The 14,068-nt window shown below is 35.8% G+C and overlaps 1 protein-coding gene across 1 annotated transcript in view; it reads left to right on the forward strand.

The window, feature by feature from the left end:
* The window catches only part of LOC126291849 (peroxidase-like), a 151,576-nt gene that overhangs the window by 102,485 nt on the left and 35,023 nt on the right, over window positions 1-14,068 (forward strand). The window contains exons 6-10 of the mRNA XM_049985574.1: window positions 300-490; window positions 4,142-4,337; window positions 4,860-5,057; window positions 8,528-8,675; window positions 13,222-13,378. Coding sequence (XP_049841531.1) covers window positions 300-490; window positions 4,142-4,337; window positions 4,860-5,057; window positions 8,528-8,675; window positions 13,222-13,378 — 890 coding nt within the window. The remainder of the gene's footprint in view (window positions 1-299; window positions 491-4,141; window positions 4,338-4,859; window positions 5,058-8,527; window positions 8,676-13,221; window positions 13,379-14,068) is intronic.

Here is a 14,068-nt window from a genome sequence, read left to right on the forward strand (position 1 = left end):
TCCCTGTTTTCCTTTCCCTGTTGCTTCATAACCTGGGTTGTGAGTAACTAAATCCACTTTCCCTTCTTCCCTTTCTTTCCCCTCTCTCCTCCCTGATGAAGGAACATTTATTCCGAAAGCTAGGAACTTAAATTTTCAGTTGTTTTTTGTGTTTCTATCGGCTGTACTGAGCTGAGGTAAGTACTGGCCAGCCCCTCTATCTCTTTGTTAGTAATTGTTTCACATCTTTATATGAGATTTTCCATTAACTAGTTAATGTATTATAAGTTTGATAAAATGTCTTACAATCCTAATTGCAGATGGGCTTGGGGTAGAATGTTGCTCACATAATGCATCTCCTCTCCCATGTAAGAACATCAGCGTTGGTTGTTACCCAGCTAGGATACCACGCAATGATGAGTACTATGCAGACAAAGGAGTGACATGTATGAGTGTGGCAAGGTCTATGAAGACTTACACTTTTGGAGGTATCTTAGGTCCAGCAGAGACAGTAAGTATTTAAGCATGTATTTAGCAAGATACATTACTACTTTATGTGAACAGTGGTCTATTCGTCACATGATGAACATCTGTAAAATATTTGGTTGCTGTGCAGGACACATCAGAAATATACATCGTAGTTACAGTATTTATTATGCTAGTAATTAATAATACAACATTAAAATGCAAATATCTAAGAGTAAAAAGCTATATTTACTTTGTGGGGCAAGTAACAAGTTTTATTTAGCAAAATTTACCAGTTTGTCTTTGAAGAATTATTCCACTCACTAAAAGCATTTCTCTGTTAGTGACACAGTGAACATAGCTTCATTTGCATAAACCTTTGCCATTTTAATTACTATAAACATAATTAGAAATTATAAGTATAAACCTGTTTAGTACTGAGGATCCAGAGAGTATACTCTGAGTTGGCCTGCAGGACACATAAAGCTTTCTTTGTTTATTGTGTTGTATGTATGTGCAAAATGATAACAATTCCATTAACAGACATAGACAGGGCAGTTAATAGTTTTAAGTTTCTAAATAATGGAGACATGATTCTTTATGATGTACAAATCACATATTCTGAATGTTTCTTTTTTTTTTTATCTGTAGTATCCACACTGTGTTACCCAAAATACTCAAAAATCAATATTATACTGAAGTACAGATTAAAAACAATGATTATATGTTACTTTTAACGTGTACATGCCAATTACAATTGATAATATATGCATCACAAATGCAAAGATGCTAACTCGTTTACCACGTGTGGCACTCCATGCATACATGCTTCTCAGATACACTGATAAGTTAAAGCATTATGACCACTGCCCACCATGTGAACACAAGCTGCAATAAGAAAAATATATAAGCAAACAAGAAACAAATGATGAATCATTGTAATGATGAAACAGACTGCAGATGAGAATTTTTTTTGACATAATCAACTTCAACAAAATACAGAGTGTTATGGCCTAACATCTATGAATGAAATGGCAAAGGTGGTATGCTATTTGTGTGCTGCTATTGTGGACATTTATGGAAAGTGGTTGAAGGATGGTGAAGGGACAATGTTTTGGTGATCCATGTATCGCCACAGAATGTGCAGGTAAAGCAGAATGGGCAGCAATTTGTGGCAAATTTCATGATGGTGTACAATGCTGGTGCAGGCACAAGCATTTTGAAACCTACAGTTCAGTGCACATTGTTGAAGATGGGACTTCTCAGCAGATGACCCCTACGTGTTCCCATTGACTCAACAACATCATCCATGATGATTGCAGTAGGCATGGGATGTGGACTTTTGGACCATGGATCATAGGAAATGTGTCACCTGGCTGGATGAATCATGTTTCTTGTCAGACTAGGTCATTGGTCATATCTGGATGTGCCATCATCAAAATAAATGCCTGCTGAAAAGATGCACCATGCTGTGAACAGAGGCTGACGGAGACAGTAGTACGCAATGGGGACATTTACCTGGGCTTCCATAGGACCAATTGGATGCACCATGAGAGCTATGAGCTATGAGAACATCACTGTGGATGATCTGCATCCCTTCATGATTGATTTCTTTCCCCATGGCAATGACATCTCCAATGACACACCCACAAGCCACCTGCCCATAATTTATGGCAGATGCACAGCCTGTGCATAGCAAATTGGTGGCACATACATACAGAAATGTACCATGAACTTGTTGAATCCATGCCATGCATAAATTGCTGCAGTTTTGTATTTCAGAGATGGTTCAAATGGTTCAAATGGCTCTGAGCACTATGGGACTCAACATCTTAGGTCATAAGTCCCCTAGAACTTAGAACTACTTAAACCTAACTAACCTAAGGACATCACACACACCCATGCCCGAGGCAGGATTTGAACCTGCAACCGTAGCAGTCCCGTGGTTCCGGACTGCAGTGCTAGAACTGCGCAGCCACCGCGGCCGGCATTTCAGATATGGACAAACACACCATTATGATGGTGATTACATGTTCTGGTCCTTCTCTCAGTGTTTATAGCTAAATTAAATCCAAAGAATTTGATGGTGTCAGTCAGGTTTGACTGTCAGGAGTAATCTTAACTCAGTCACAATTTGACTGTTTGGTTCTGAATTGCACCATGTAGGTTTCAGGTGTATTCAGGTTCAACCTATTTCAGTGCGACCAATTTTTTAAGCTACTGAGAATACAAATCACCAAGCCATGAAGTTTTTCCGCATCCTTATTTTCAACAAACACAGGATTATCATATGCAAACAAAACTGATGAGAAGCTGATATCAACCAGAAAATCACACACAGAACAGAAACACGAAAGGTCTGTTATGGAATCTAGAGACACAGAGTGGAACTGTGTTTACCAGTCAGACTAATAATTTTTCCCGATTTAGAGTGATGATAACTCTCTCTTTTCTGTCTCATAAGTTGGACTTCAGCTATGTGGAATACTGTCCCTAACTTGTTTATTTATTCTCCACAAGCAAACAATTCATGTCAAAACTTCCCGGAAACACCACAGAAACAAATTGCCATTTACAGAATTAAAAGGCTTTGTGAAGTCACAGAAGATTCCTGTAATTTTGTTGCTCTTTTCTAATGTTTTGCTATTTTCTCTAGAAAATTGACGGCTGCATCCATTTAATGAAATTTTTGATTTGTATAGCAGCAAATACCTCAGATATGTTTGATGTGGCTGAGAGGAAAGAGGTAGGTTGTTAATTTCCCATTCATTTTATCCCTTTCTTGCAATGAGTACTTCATTACCTGTAGGAAGTAGCCTTGATTCAAAGACTGGACATGCCATTATGTTGGGTGATGCTTTGACAATTTTAGTGGGTATTTTTAATGGTAATTCTGTATTTTCTACACCCTTAATTGAAATTTTTAACAAATAGTCAAGGCCCTCAGAGTTCTCATCAAGATCAAAGAGAGTTACTTTATTGTGACGCTCTGTTACAGGGATACAAGTTATCCCTTCATTTTTAAAGAAAACTTGCAGCACTCTGACATAGAGTTCAACATACAACAATGGTTCCCTCATGTTCAATTTCTGAAATTCCTTTGCAGATTTTAACAGATAATAGTGATTTAACAGCTGACCACTTGATCTTCATCTTATTTCAATATTTTAAAATTATTCTCTTACTTCCACTTGTTTTTCTGCCTTAACAACTCCTTCTAAATATAAGTATTTAAAGTGTTATCAGAGTTTTGGTGTTATAGTTTCATTCTTGTGCTGATCCCATTTCTTTTCACTGTAAATTCTTATGCTTTTGGTGATCCACTTTAACTTATTTGGAAATGTTTCACTGAAGATATCTAAAATATTGTTAAAGAATTTGTCAAAATTTTGTTACTTAAGACATAGTCACCAAGAAGTTTTTCTATCTTATTTAGCTTACTGCTGAAAATAAAACAAGTTTTCTTTATCAAAGGTCCTCTTCATGTGGGTTTTCCTAACTGAAACATTTCTCCTTGTTCTGCTGGATTTTAAGTAATATGCAGAATAATCTGAGAGTCCTGAACTGAAACAAAATTGACACATATGTTCATATACATAGCTAGTTACAATATTACAATATTGGCTACCAACTGGATGTTTCCTCTGGGACAGTTAGAGAAATTCAGACTGAAACTTATCATCACCATCTGTTTCAGATTAATTCTGAAAATCACCTTATTGATGCTTCTTTCACATATGGCCCTAGCCAGAAGCGAGCATATGAAATAAGAAAATTTGAAGGTGGTAAGCTTACTGAACAGGTCCTTCCTGATGGTAGAAAGGTGTTGCCACAAGTGTCTAACTCAATGGTATCTTGTAGCCTGCCATCAAACGGAACGTGTTTCATCGCAGGTATGTAATTTTACGTGTCATTTATTTTTATGGGGCACTTTTTGTATGTGAGGAAGTTTTGTTCAATGATACTTCTTTGTATGATAAAAGAACAGTATTGTAATGTCTATACAGAGTCTGGCTACAGAGTAGGGGTGTGGGGGCATGGAAAGAGGAGAGATTGAGAAAAAAATGTCATTGCATTAATAATTGAAATTTAGCACAAATGTTCTGTACTTTCTTATTTTGTGGGTAAAAACATAAGAACTGAATCAGATGGGAGTTCATTTCAGACACAGGTTTAGCCCAATATACGAAATATTACACAGAGAAACTGCAGTTTCCTGTATGGATATGCAAATGAGTTTATGCCATTATGTTTTGTCTACAGAATTTCTAATATTTCAACCTTGTCTGACTGAGTGAGACTCAGTGCAATAAATGAAAAACTTAAAAAAGTTCTACACTTGTTTCACAAGTTAAAATTGATTTTATCTTCACAGTGTCCCATTTAATCTATGATATAAAATGTCAAATCTTCAGGTGATGTGCGTGTGAACCAGAACACCCAACTGACGATTCTACAAAATTTGTATTTACGAGAACACAACAGGGTGGCTGACAAGCTGTCTTCCATGAACCCACACTGGGATGACGAGAAGACGTACCAAGAGGCTCGCAGAATTGTTATTGCAGAACATGAACACATAACCTACACAGAATTCATTTCACAGATTCTGCGTAAGTATCCTTTTTAATCTGTTATACTGTAAGAGAATTAACACAGAAACTTGTGTCTCCATTAATTCATGCATCACATTCCCCAAATGCAATAATGAAGGAGGGCCATGGGGTGTGAAATGAGACAAGTTATACAGTAACAGGCAGAAGCAAGCACTGCAGACTACATTTTTTTTTTTTTTTTTTTTTTTTTGCATGTACTACAACCAGTTACCGCTAATGCTAATGCACTTACAATGACAATGCCTTATATATACAGGCTGTCACAGAATGAATGGTCAGTATTTAAGGACATGATGGTATGATCATTTGAAACAAAAATTTCATATTGGCATCTGACCTGTTCTGAATGGATTCCAACATAGAATGCATTCAATGTACATTGTTTTTTTAAATTTATTTTCTGTGTTATTTAATACATTGTCAGGTTTGCAAATATACACACATACAATAGTTAGTAAACATTACAACATGTGTTTTACAAAGTATCAATTAAAAATAAATAGTTTAACATGTTTACATCTAAGCATTATCATACATTTCACACTACAGGTGTTGTAGAGTTCACAATAAACATTTGAATATCAAGCATCAACTTCAATGCATTTGTGCAGTCTTGAGAGAACATGTTGTGTTGCTTGTCTGAATGCTTTGCAATGTCCATGATGTAACCAAGCAGTTCATCTCTTGTATTCAACTTTCAATTGTCTACCTCATACTTCATCCAGTCCTACAAACAAAAACCTAATAGCATAAGTTCTGATGATTTTGGTGACCTATTAATAGGTAATACCATACCAATCCAGTAATTGTGGTAAGTGCAGTTGAGATGTTCACTTAAACACATTGCAAACTGTAGAAGGGATCCATCATATTAGAGGTACACTGCTGTCCACATGGCCAAAGGAACACTCACAAGGTGTTAAATAAGTGAATTTTCCAAAAACTGCAAGTAGTTCTGTCCCATCAATCGCTCTTCTAAAATGACTGGACCTACCAACACGTTACTGATCACCTTGCACTGAATATTGTTCAAAAAGTGAAACTCGAATTTGATTCTCACTATAGTGTGTGAATTTTTCTGCAACCACCAATGATTACTACATGTGTTATTGATTCAATTTCATGTAAATGTGGCTTCATCAGCGAGTAGAATTGAAGAAAGCAAATGGCAATTGTCATTTACCTGGTGACAAAATAAGATGTGTGGTGTTTTCAACAACTTCAAGATTTAGGACACACTTATGTGAAATGGATACAAGTTTTCCACATGTAATTATCACCATACATTTGTTCATGGGACATTGATATGTGCAGTAACTCATCCTATGCTGATGGATGGGCTACACAGCACCATTTCAACAATGTGTCACTGTTCCTGCACAGGTTGTTTAACTACATGGTCAGATGAAAAAAGGGATCTTGGAAGAATGCTTATTTCATGCCAAGTGCTAAAAACTCTGGTAAATACCCTATAATTAAGAAGTATATGTATCAGAAAGAACTTATGGTATTCTTTGACAGCAGCATGAGCACTACCATCACAGTAGCCATAAACATACACTGTAACTGCATTTTCCTCATTATTGTAGATGTGTGATATTTTACCCAGGATATGTACAAACACAGTTGACCTATGTTTCTCTCTGAGACACTCTCAATCCTTTACACTACTTCAATCAGAACACACTATGGAAAACTGTGCATTCAGTGGATAGTTCAATGGCAGAAGACATCCTGAGCGAAGAGGTTGAAATCAATGAGCTAAGTTGGGCTAGAAGAAAACTTCAAAAAGGTTGAATTGATAAGACACATACAAGCTACCAGCACAAAATTAAATGTACATTAAATGTCTTCTGTCTCAGAAACTATTCAGATTAGGGCCTATGTCCATAAGTAGGTTTTTGTTTCAAATGAGCATTCCTGTCATACCATGAATACTGACAGATCCCCCTGTATATTAATTAAGGTAGATTATCAAAAATAATCAATATTTCAAAATATAGTGTAAGTGGATAAATAAAAAATCTACTCACCAAGAGGTGGCAGAAGGAAATTTACATGCTTTTGGAGTGAGTGGCTTCTTCTGTAGACATTTTCAAAAGGACTGAATGAAATAAGTAATATGTGCTTCTTTTTTGCCACTTCCACCACCTCTAAACACACCCAACCCCTCTTTTTTCCATGATGAATACCATCACACATCACATTTGATCCTTTTGAACACATGTACCGAAGAAGAAGCCACTGCTCTGAAAACACAAATTTCTATACCTCTACATGTGTTTTCTCCTGCTGCTGCTTTGTGAGTAGATTTTTTACATATCAGATTACGATAGAATCAAATGAAACTAGTGGGATAGGGACGGGGAAAGGATAGTGGGCTGTGACATGAGCACCGTGTTATGGGATTAAAGGATGTGTTATAGGAAGTCTTGCCACCTGTGCAGTTCAGAAAATCTGGCATTAGTACTAACAAACCATTGGTGGGGCTGTGAAGCAGTCTTTGAAGTTAAGCACTCAGTGCTGTGCAGTAGGTTTGGTATCTAGGTGGTCCAGCTGTCAACTGGCTCAGCTTAGGATTGGACATTTATACAGGCAGAGAGCTTGGTTAACAGTCATGTCCATGTAGAAACACTTAAAGTGGTTGCAGCTGGGTTGGTTGACTATATGGCTGCTTTCACATGTGGCCCTGCCTTTGGTGGGGTAGAAAATGCCAGTGACAGGACTGGAGTGGACAGTAGAGGGAGAATGTACAGGACAGGTCTCGTGTTGAGGTCCGTTGCAGGAATATGACTCTCGGGGCAATGGGTTAGTAGTAGGGCTGGAAAAGGGGCAGGTAATGATAATGACCAGATTGTGTGGGTAGGAAAATACCACTGTTGGAGAGGTACAGAGAATAGTGAGGAGGATATGTACAGAACAAAGGCTCAACACAACTACACTAAAGTATACCTTCCCCAGAATGAGATTTTCACTGTGCAGCAGAGTGTGTGCTGATATGAAACTTCCTGGCAGATTAAAACTGTGAGCCCAACCGAGACTCAAACTCGGGACCTTTGCCTTTCATGGGCAAGTGCTCTACCATCTGAGTTACCAAAGCATGACTCACGCCCGGTACTCACAGCTTTACTTCTGCCAGTACCTCGTCTCCTACCTTCCAAACTTTACAGAAGCTCTCCTGTAAACCTTGCAGAACTAGCACTCCTGAAAGAAAGGATATTGCGGAGACATGGCTTAGCCACAGCCTGGGGGATGTTTCCAGAATGAGATTTTCACTCTGCAGCAGAGTGTGCGCTGATATGAAACTTCCTGGCAGATTAAAACTGTGTGCCCGACCAAGACTCGAACTTCCCTAATTTAAAATTTTATGATATCATCTATTGTTGTTTATTTAAAAGTATTTGAATTTGCCCCCTTCTTTAATTCTAGACGTTAATTCTGCAGCGCTATGTATCTGTTGCTTATAGGTGATGACCTATTAGAGAAGTTCCATATAAAATCAAATCAAACTGGCTACAGCCACTGTTACAAGGAGGACCTGAAACCAGCTACACTCTCCGAGTTCACAGAGGCAGTTTACAGGATGTTCCATGGGATCGCTCAGAGTGATTTGCTGTAAGTGATACTTCATTCTAAAATTAACTCATAGTGATTTAATATGAATTATTTGACACAGCATAATATCAGTTTTTCAAAACTGCATTCTGCAGTACCTGACATACACCATAAGAGATATGTAAAATGTGTGAAAATCTGCTACATGGCACTGCATTAGGAAACTGGGCTTTCATGTATTTTTAAGTGTACTGTTGCATCTCATACAGGTATAAATACTTAAAATACTAGAATGCTAAAATAAGTGACATTTTGCTGCAGAGAACTGTAATAATTTGAACTAAATATATAAGAATATCAGGCAGGAATCAGACCAAGCCTTTCATATCCAGAGCAAATCTTGAACCTACAACTAAGACATCACAGAATTTGTAGCAAAAATTTAGTCTGCACGTTAGTTGATTTCAAAAAAGCTATGACTCAGCTATGAATCACTATTCCAGATATTAAAAGAATAATGTCTAAATGTGAAAACATTTGTAATCATAAAAGAGACACTGAGAGATATAAAGTCCAGGGTTAAATTTATAGCACAACTCCCACATCCTTTCGAAATCAAATCAGGAGATGGACAGTCACAGTTATTTTCCAACTCTGTTCTTGAGAAAGTGATACAAGAATGATGCCAACAGAAGTCAGATTTCAAAATTCATGAACCAGTCACTTTAGGCACAGAAAAGTTATCTATAGCTTGCCTATCAATCTAACAGTATTACCTTGTGGCATCTCATCAGCCCAAAATCAGACTGAACTCTTGAAATAAAATGCAGTAAAAGTCAGTTCCCAGATATGAAAAGACAGAATACCTGCTCTGCAACAAATACACAAAAATTTGTGGAGACAAAATATGACAAAATTAAATGAGTTTCACAGTTTGAATAGCTCAGTGAAACCATTGAGTAATATTGAATTGAAAGAAATGCAAACAAAATTAGATGCCCGAAGATGGGAATTGCATATTGACTTACCCAAAATATTTTCAACAAGAAATGTTTCACAAAACTCAATACGATAATTAAACCAGGTGCCTCTATGGATCAGAAATGCTAATTCTGGATAGGAAAACAAACATTGGAAATGTTATAGACAAACAATACCAACTCCAAAGCAATCAAGAACCCTAACAATACACAAACATACATAGTGACATTTGAAAATATAGGTGAAGGTTCTTTGGGCACATTAAAACAGTGAAGCCAGACAGGCTCACAAAACAAATAGAAATTTTTTGACAGCAGGAGCAAAGCCAAAGACGACACAATGAAATGGGTTTGTGATATCCAAACTGATCTGAAATGAGTGAGAATCACTCCACAAGATGTCCTAAACTGTAAAATATTCAGGTCTGAAATTCACAAATGACATGTTGACCAAGTCTGGAATGACATGATCATAAAACAGAAAGGAAGTCCACAGGAAGAGAATGTGGAAGAAATATGAGCATAAAGGAAGGCAAATGCTCACCTCTTAGTATGTCATGTAGGCCAAATAGGCTTATTTTCAAATAATAATAATAACATTCAGACAATATTTACATTGTTATCATTAGTAGTATAATTTGTAGATAGTGGCATAGGACACTTAGATGTGTCTTGGAAATTATGTGCAATCAAAGTAATTCATACTTGTTGCTGCCAATACAAAAGAAACTGTGCTCCAGATGTAAAATGAAGTATTATGAAGACAATTTAAGAATGCACTAAAGTATTCAATAGCAAGTAATTTGTAGTATGTTGCAATAAGAACATTATACCTTTAAAAGTGCACAGAAGTCTTTGCTGTTTAAGCATTTCTTGAAGTATTAATTATCACTAAGCTGGATTTAATGCTACTGCAGAACTTACATCTGCATGATCATCAACTGATGCAGTAAACCACAGTCCGCTTTTAAAAAAAAAGAAAAAGGGAGAGCAAGAGAAGAAGACATAAGCAGTGCACTAAACAGGCAAACAAATTATACAATAACTTCATATACTGCATCACAGTATATTTATTCCCTCATGAAATTTGTTGTAAATAACCATAACATCAAGGCTCAAGGCTCTATCTTCCTTGTATACAAGAAGACATCGCACATCCCATTAACCCTGATATTATAAGCTATGCAAATGATGCTTCAGTTTTATTCTATGGTAGAGAGTGTAAGGAACTAGTGGTGTAGGAAAAGTAAAAATATACTTCAATGATCAGGGCCTCAAGGTGAATGTCACTAAATCTCAATTACTGGGATTTAAAGCGGATAGTTCACAATGCAACAATGTTAATTATGTACATAAACACTCAGTAACAAAATCTGGTAGCAATAAATTTCTGGTATGTATGATGATACAAATTGTTGGTGGACAAACCACATTAATTCTGTATGTGGAAAACTCAGTAGTGGCTTATTTCTCCTTAACTACTTCACATAGATAATTCCTAGCCCAACATCAAAAATTTTAAAGGCTGCCATGGAATAAATTACACCTTTTTTTAATTAAGGGGTTGAAATATGGAGCTGTCCAGTTAGCATTCACTTAAAAGAATATTTGTGTTACAGAAAAGTTGAATAAGATTTATGTAAAGCATAGCTCACAGAGACTCATGTCATGAAGTGCTTGTGCGTGACAAGTACCTAACAACTTATTCTTTATACACATTTGAATTAGTTACATTTTTTGTGAGTCAACCAACAAAATTATCAAGTGCAATAACTTATATGATTACAGCACTAGGAGAAAATTTAACTATTTCAGAAAAAGAACAAGTTTAAAAATAAGAGATTTGTTTATTTATTTATTATATTTTTTGCATGGAGCCACCAACTGATTACTTTTGTAGGGATCATAGCAATTTTTGCACAAGTGACTAGATATCTGAGTATATGATACAAATATCAGGTTACTTAGTAGACAATAGAATTTATGTTTTGTACAAAGAGAGAGGAGATACATTTTACACATGTACAAGTGTTTACATACACATCATACAAATGTCAGAGTACTAAGTAAGACAACATAATTGGATGTTTCATCATAATTATTACAAATATTCAGATTTCACATAAGAAAATATACAAAGATTTTATTTCAGCTTAATGTTAATATTCACTCAAAAATTATAAGCACTTTCCCATCAAGAATGATTTGTGTTTCACTTTGAATTTGGTCTCTTTGTGACACCTTATAAAGGCAAGCAGTTTGTTATATCACATGTGACCATTAAAGCATGGACCATTCTTTTTGGTTTAGTTCATAGTCAATAGTAGCATCCTTCCTTTCTTTTATTACAGTCATAAAACTGCTTGAATGCTTTCTTCTGATGTCACAAAAAAAAAGTAATTGATTTGTAAAGCGACTGGTACAGTGAGCAGACTTTGAGGTATTTATGATGTACAAATATTTCTGAGCATGAGTCTCTGTACCCTGTTCCACTGATAATCATTATTGCACTTTTCTGCAGGGTTATTATTCTGTTCATATGTATGTCAGTAGCACAGGCCCGTATCTCTATCCCATAAATAATCTGTGCAAAAATTGTCCCATGATAAATTGTTTTTAATGTCTGATGGGAGAAGACTAATTAGACTTAGTGCACTACTGATTTTGCTACATATAAAATTGATAACATTTACCCCTCATAGGCTTCCATTTAGGTAAATACCTAAAAATCAAGCCTACAGTCTTCTGTTTGTGCTGCTCCAGTTCCACCTATATTACTGACAGAGGTATGGTGTGAATTTGTAAGTTTAAATCGCTGTAACAGTGATTTGTAGATATTAATCTCCAAACCTCGATCCTGGAAATAAGCAATTATTTGACCTAGTCCCTCAGTTGTGACCAATGTTAACTCATCATTTTGTTTGCCAACAAATAACAGTAACACATCATCTGCATAACTTACCCACTGGCAGATGATAGGTGACTCTACATCATTCATGGACACTAGGAAGATGAAAGTGACTAAAATTAGGCCCTGGGGTACACCTTCTGTGACTCTTTCATCTCTGGACTGAAAGTCTGTGACCTGATCATTGAATTTATGTCAGCTTTGTGCACTGCTTATGGTTAACAATGTATATAGTCAGGACTTGCATGAATGCATGTAAAGAGGAAACACATTAATGTTTTTATTTGGTTTAACCAACTACCAAACTTTCTCAGAAGGTGTATGGGGAACAATTTTAATGTTACATAATAATATTTTTATGACAGATAAATGTTTATATTCATTCAACAAATTTTAAGACTTTGACAGTAACTTGAACTAGTAGCATATCAACTATTAAGTAATAAAAGTATAAAATAAATGTAAGATATAACGACTGTAATATGTAACATATTTTGTAAGGGAAATTATTGTCATTTCTGACATGTGCAAAAGTCATTATTGTATGGCTCCATGCAAAAAATATAAATAAAGAGATAAAAACTGAACAAATATTGTGCAAGCCCTTTTACAGCAGCTGCTACCAAAATCTAAAACCATTTCCTTTTCCAATAAACTGTCCATGTACATCTTCATTTTCCTTGTTAATGAGATAAACTAATTAAATCACATTTTGCAGTATGTACAAAGACATAGGGTGTCCAGTCGGAAAAATAAAAATAAACAGATGGTTCGATAAACCAGAAATCCTCATTCAAGGTAACAATTTGGATCAGCTGACCTTGGGCCTCACACAGCAGCCTGCCACAAAGGATGACAAATACACAGTCTATGAGGTATGGCAATTTTTTACAGACTTTTACCATACTTAATGCAGTTGTTCTATCAGCAGATTTGGGATATTAAATTTAGCAGCTTGATCCTGAATCAATTGTAAATTGTTTGCTAACGGAATGTGGCTGCCACACACTCACTTTTTGCATAGCATACTCCTCTTTTGATTTTTGTTTCTCAGGTCTGAATATTCTGCATGATACCATCTTGATTTCACAACTGAATAACAAATTAAAGTAAAGTCAACAAATGATCAAACTAATCATTAAGCTTAATTCAGCATATAAAGGTTTTCAGTATGTAGCAGCTTGCAACTTTCAAATATTGAAAAAAAAAATACACTTTTAATTGTTTGCCCCTCAATTGCTAATTATTTATTGGTTGACAAGTTTCAGGCTTTCCCTATTTTCATAAGCCACATGTTTTGTATTTGGTATATATTTTGTGAGGATAGTTCTATTTATATCATCACACTTTAGATGTAGCTCAGATTTTTATTATCCAGTATGACCTGAGGTATGTGACAATGATATTTCACAATACAATGGAGAATTCATTCTTATTGGAATTCACCATGTGTCATGCTGGCATATTTGTCATAGGTGTTACAGTAAATTTGACAGATGTCAATGCTAGTCATTACGAGTCAAATTTATAATAATACCTACAAAAAATAAGCCAGCATGAGATGC

Source organism: Schistocerca gregaria, chromosome 9 (assembly GCF_023897955.1).
Source record: "Schistocerca gregaria isolate iqSchGreg1 chromosome 9, iqSchGreg1.2, whole genome shotgun sequence".
NCBI classification, from domain to species: Eukaryota; Metazoa; Arthropoda; class Insecta; order Orthoptera; family Acrididae; genus Schistocerca; species Schistocerca gregaria.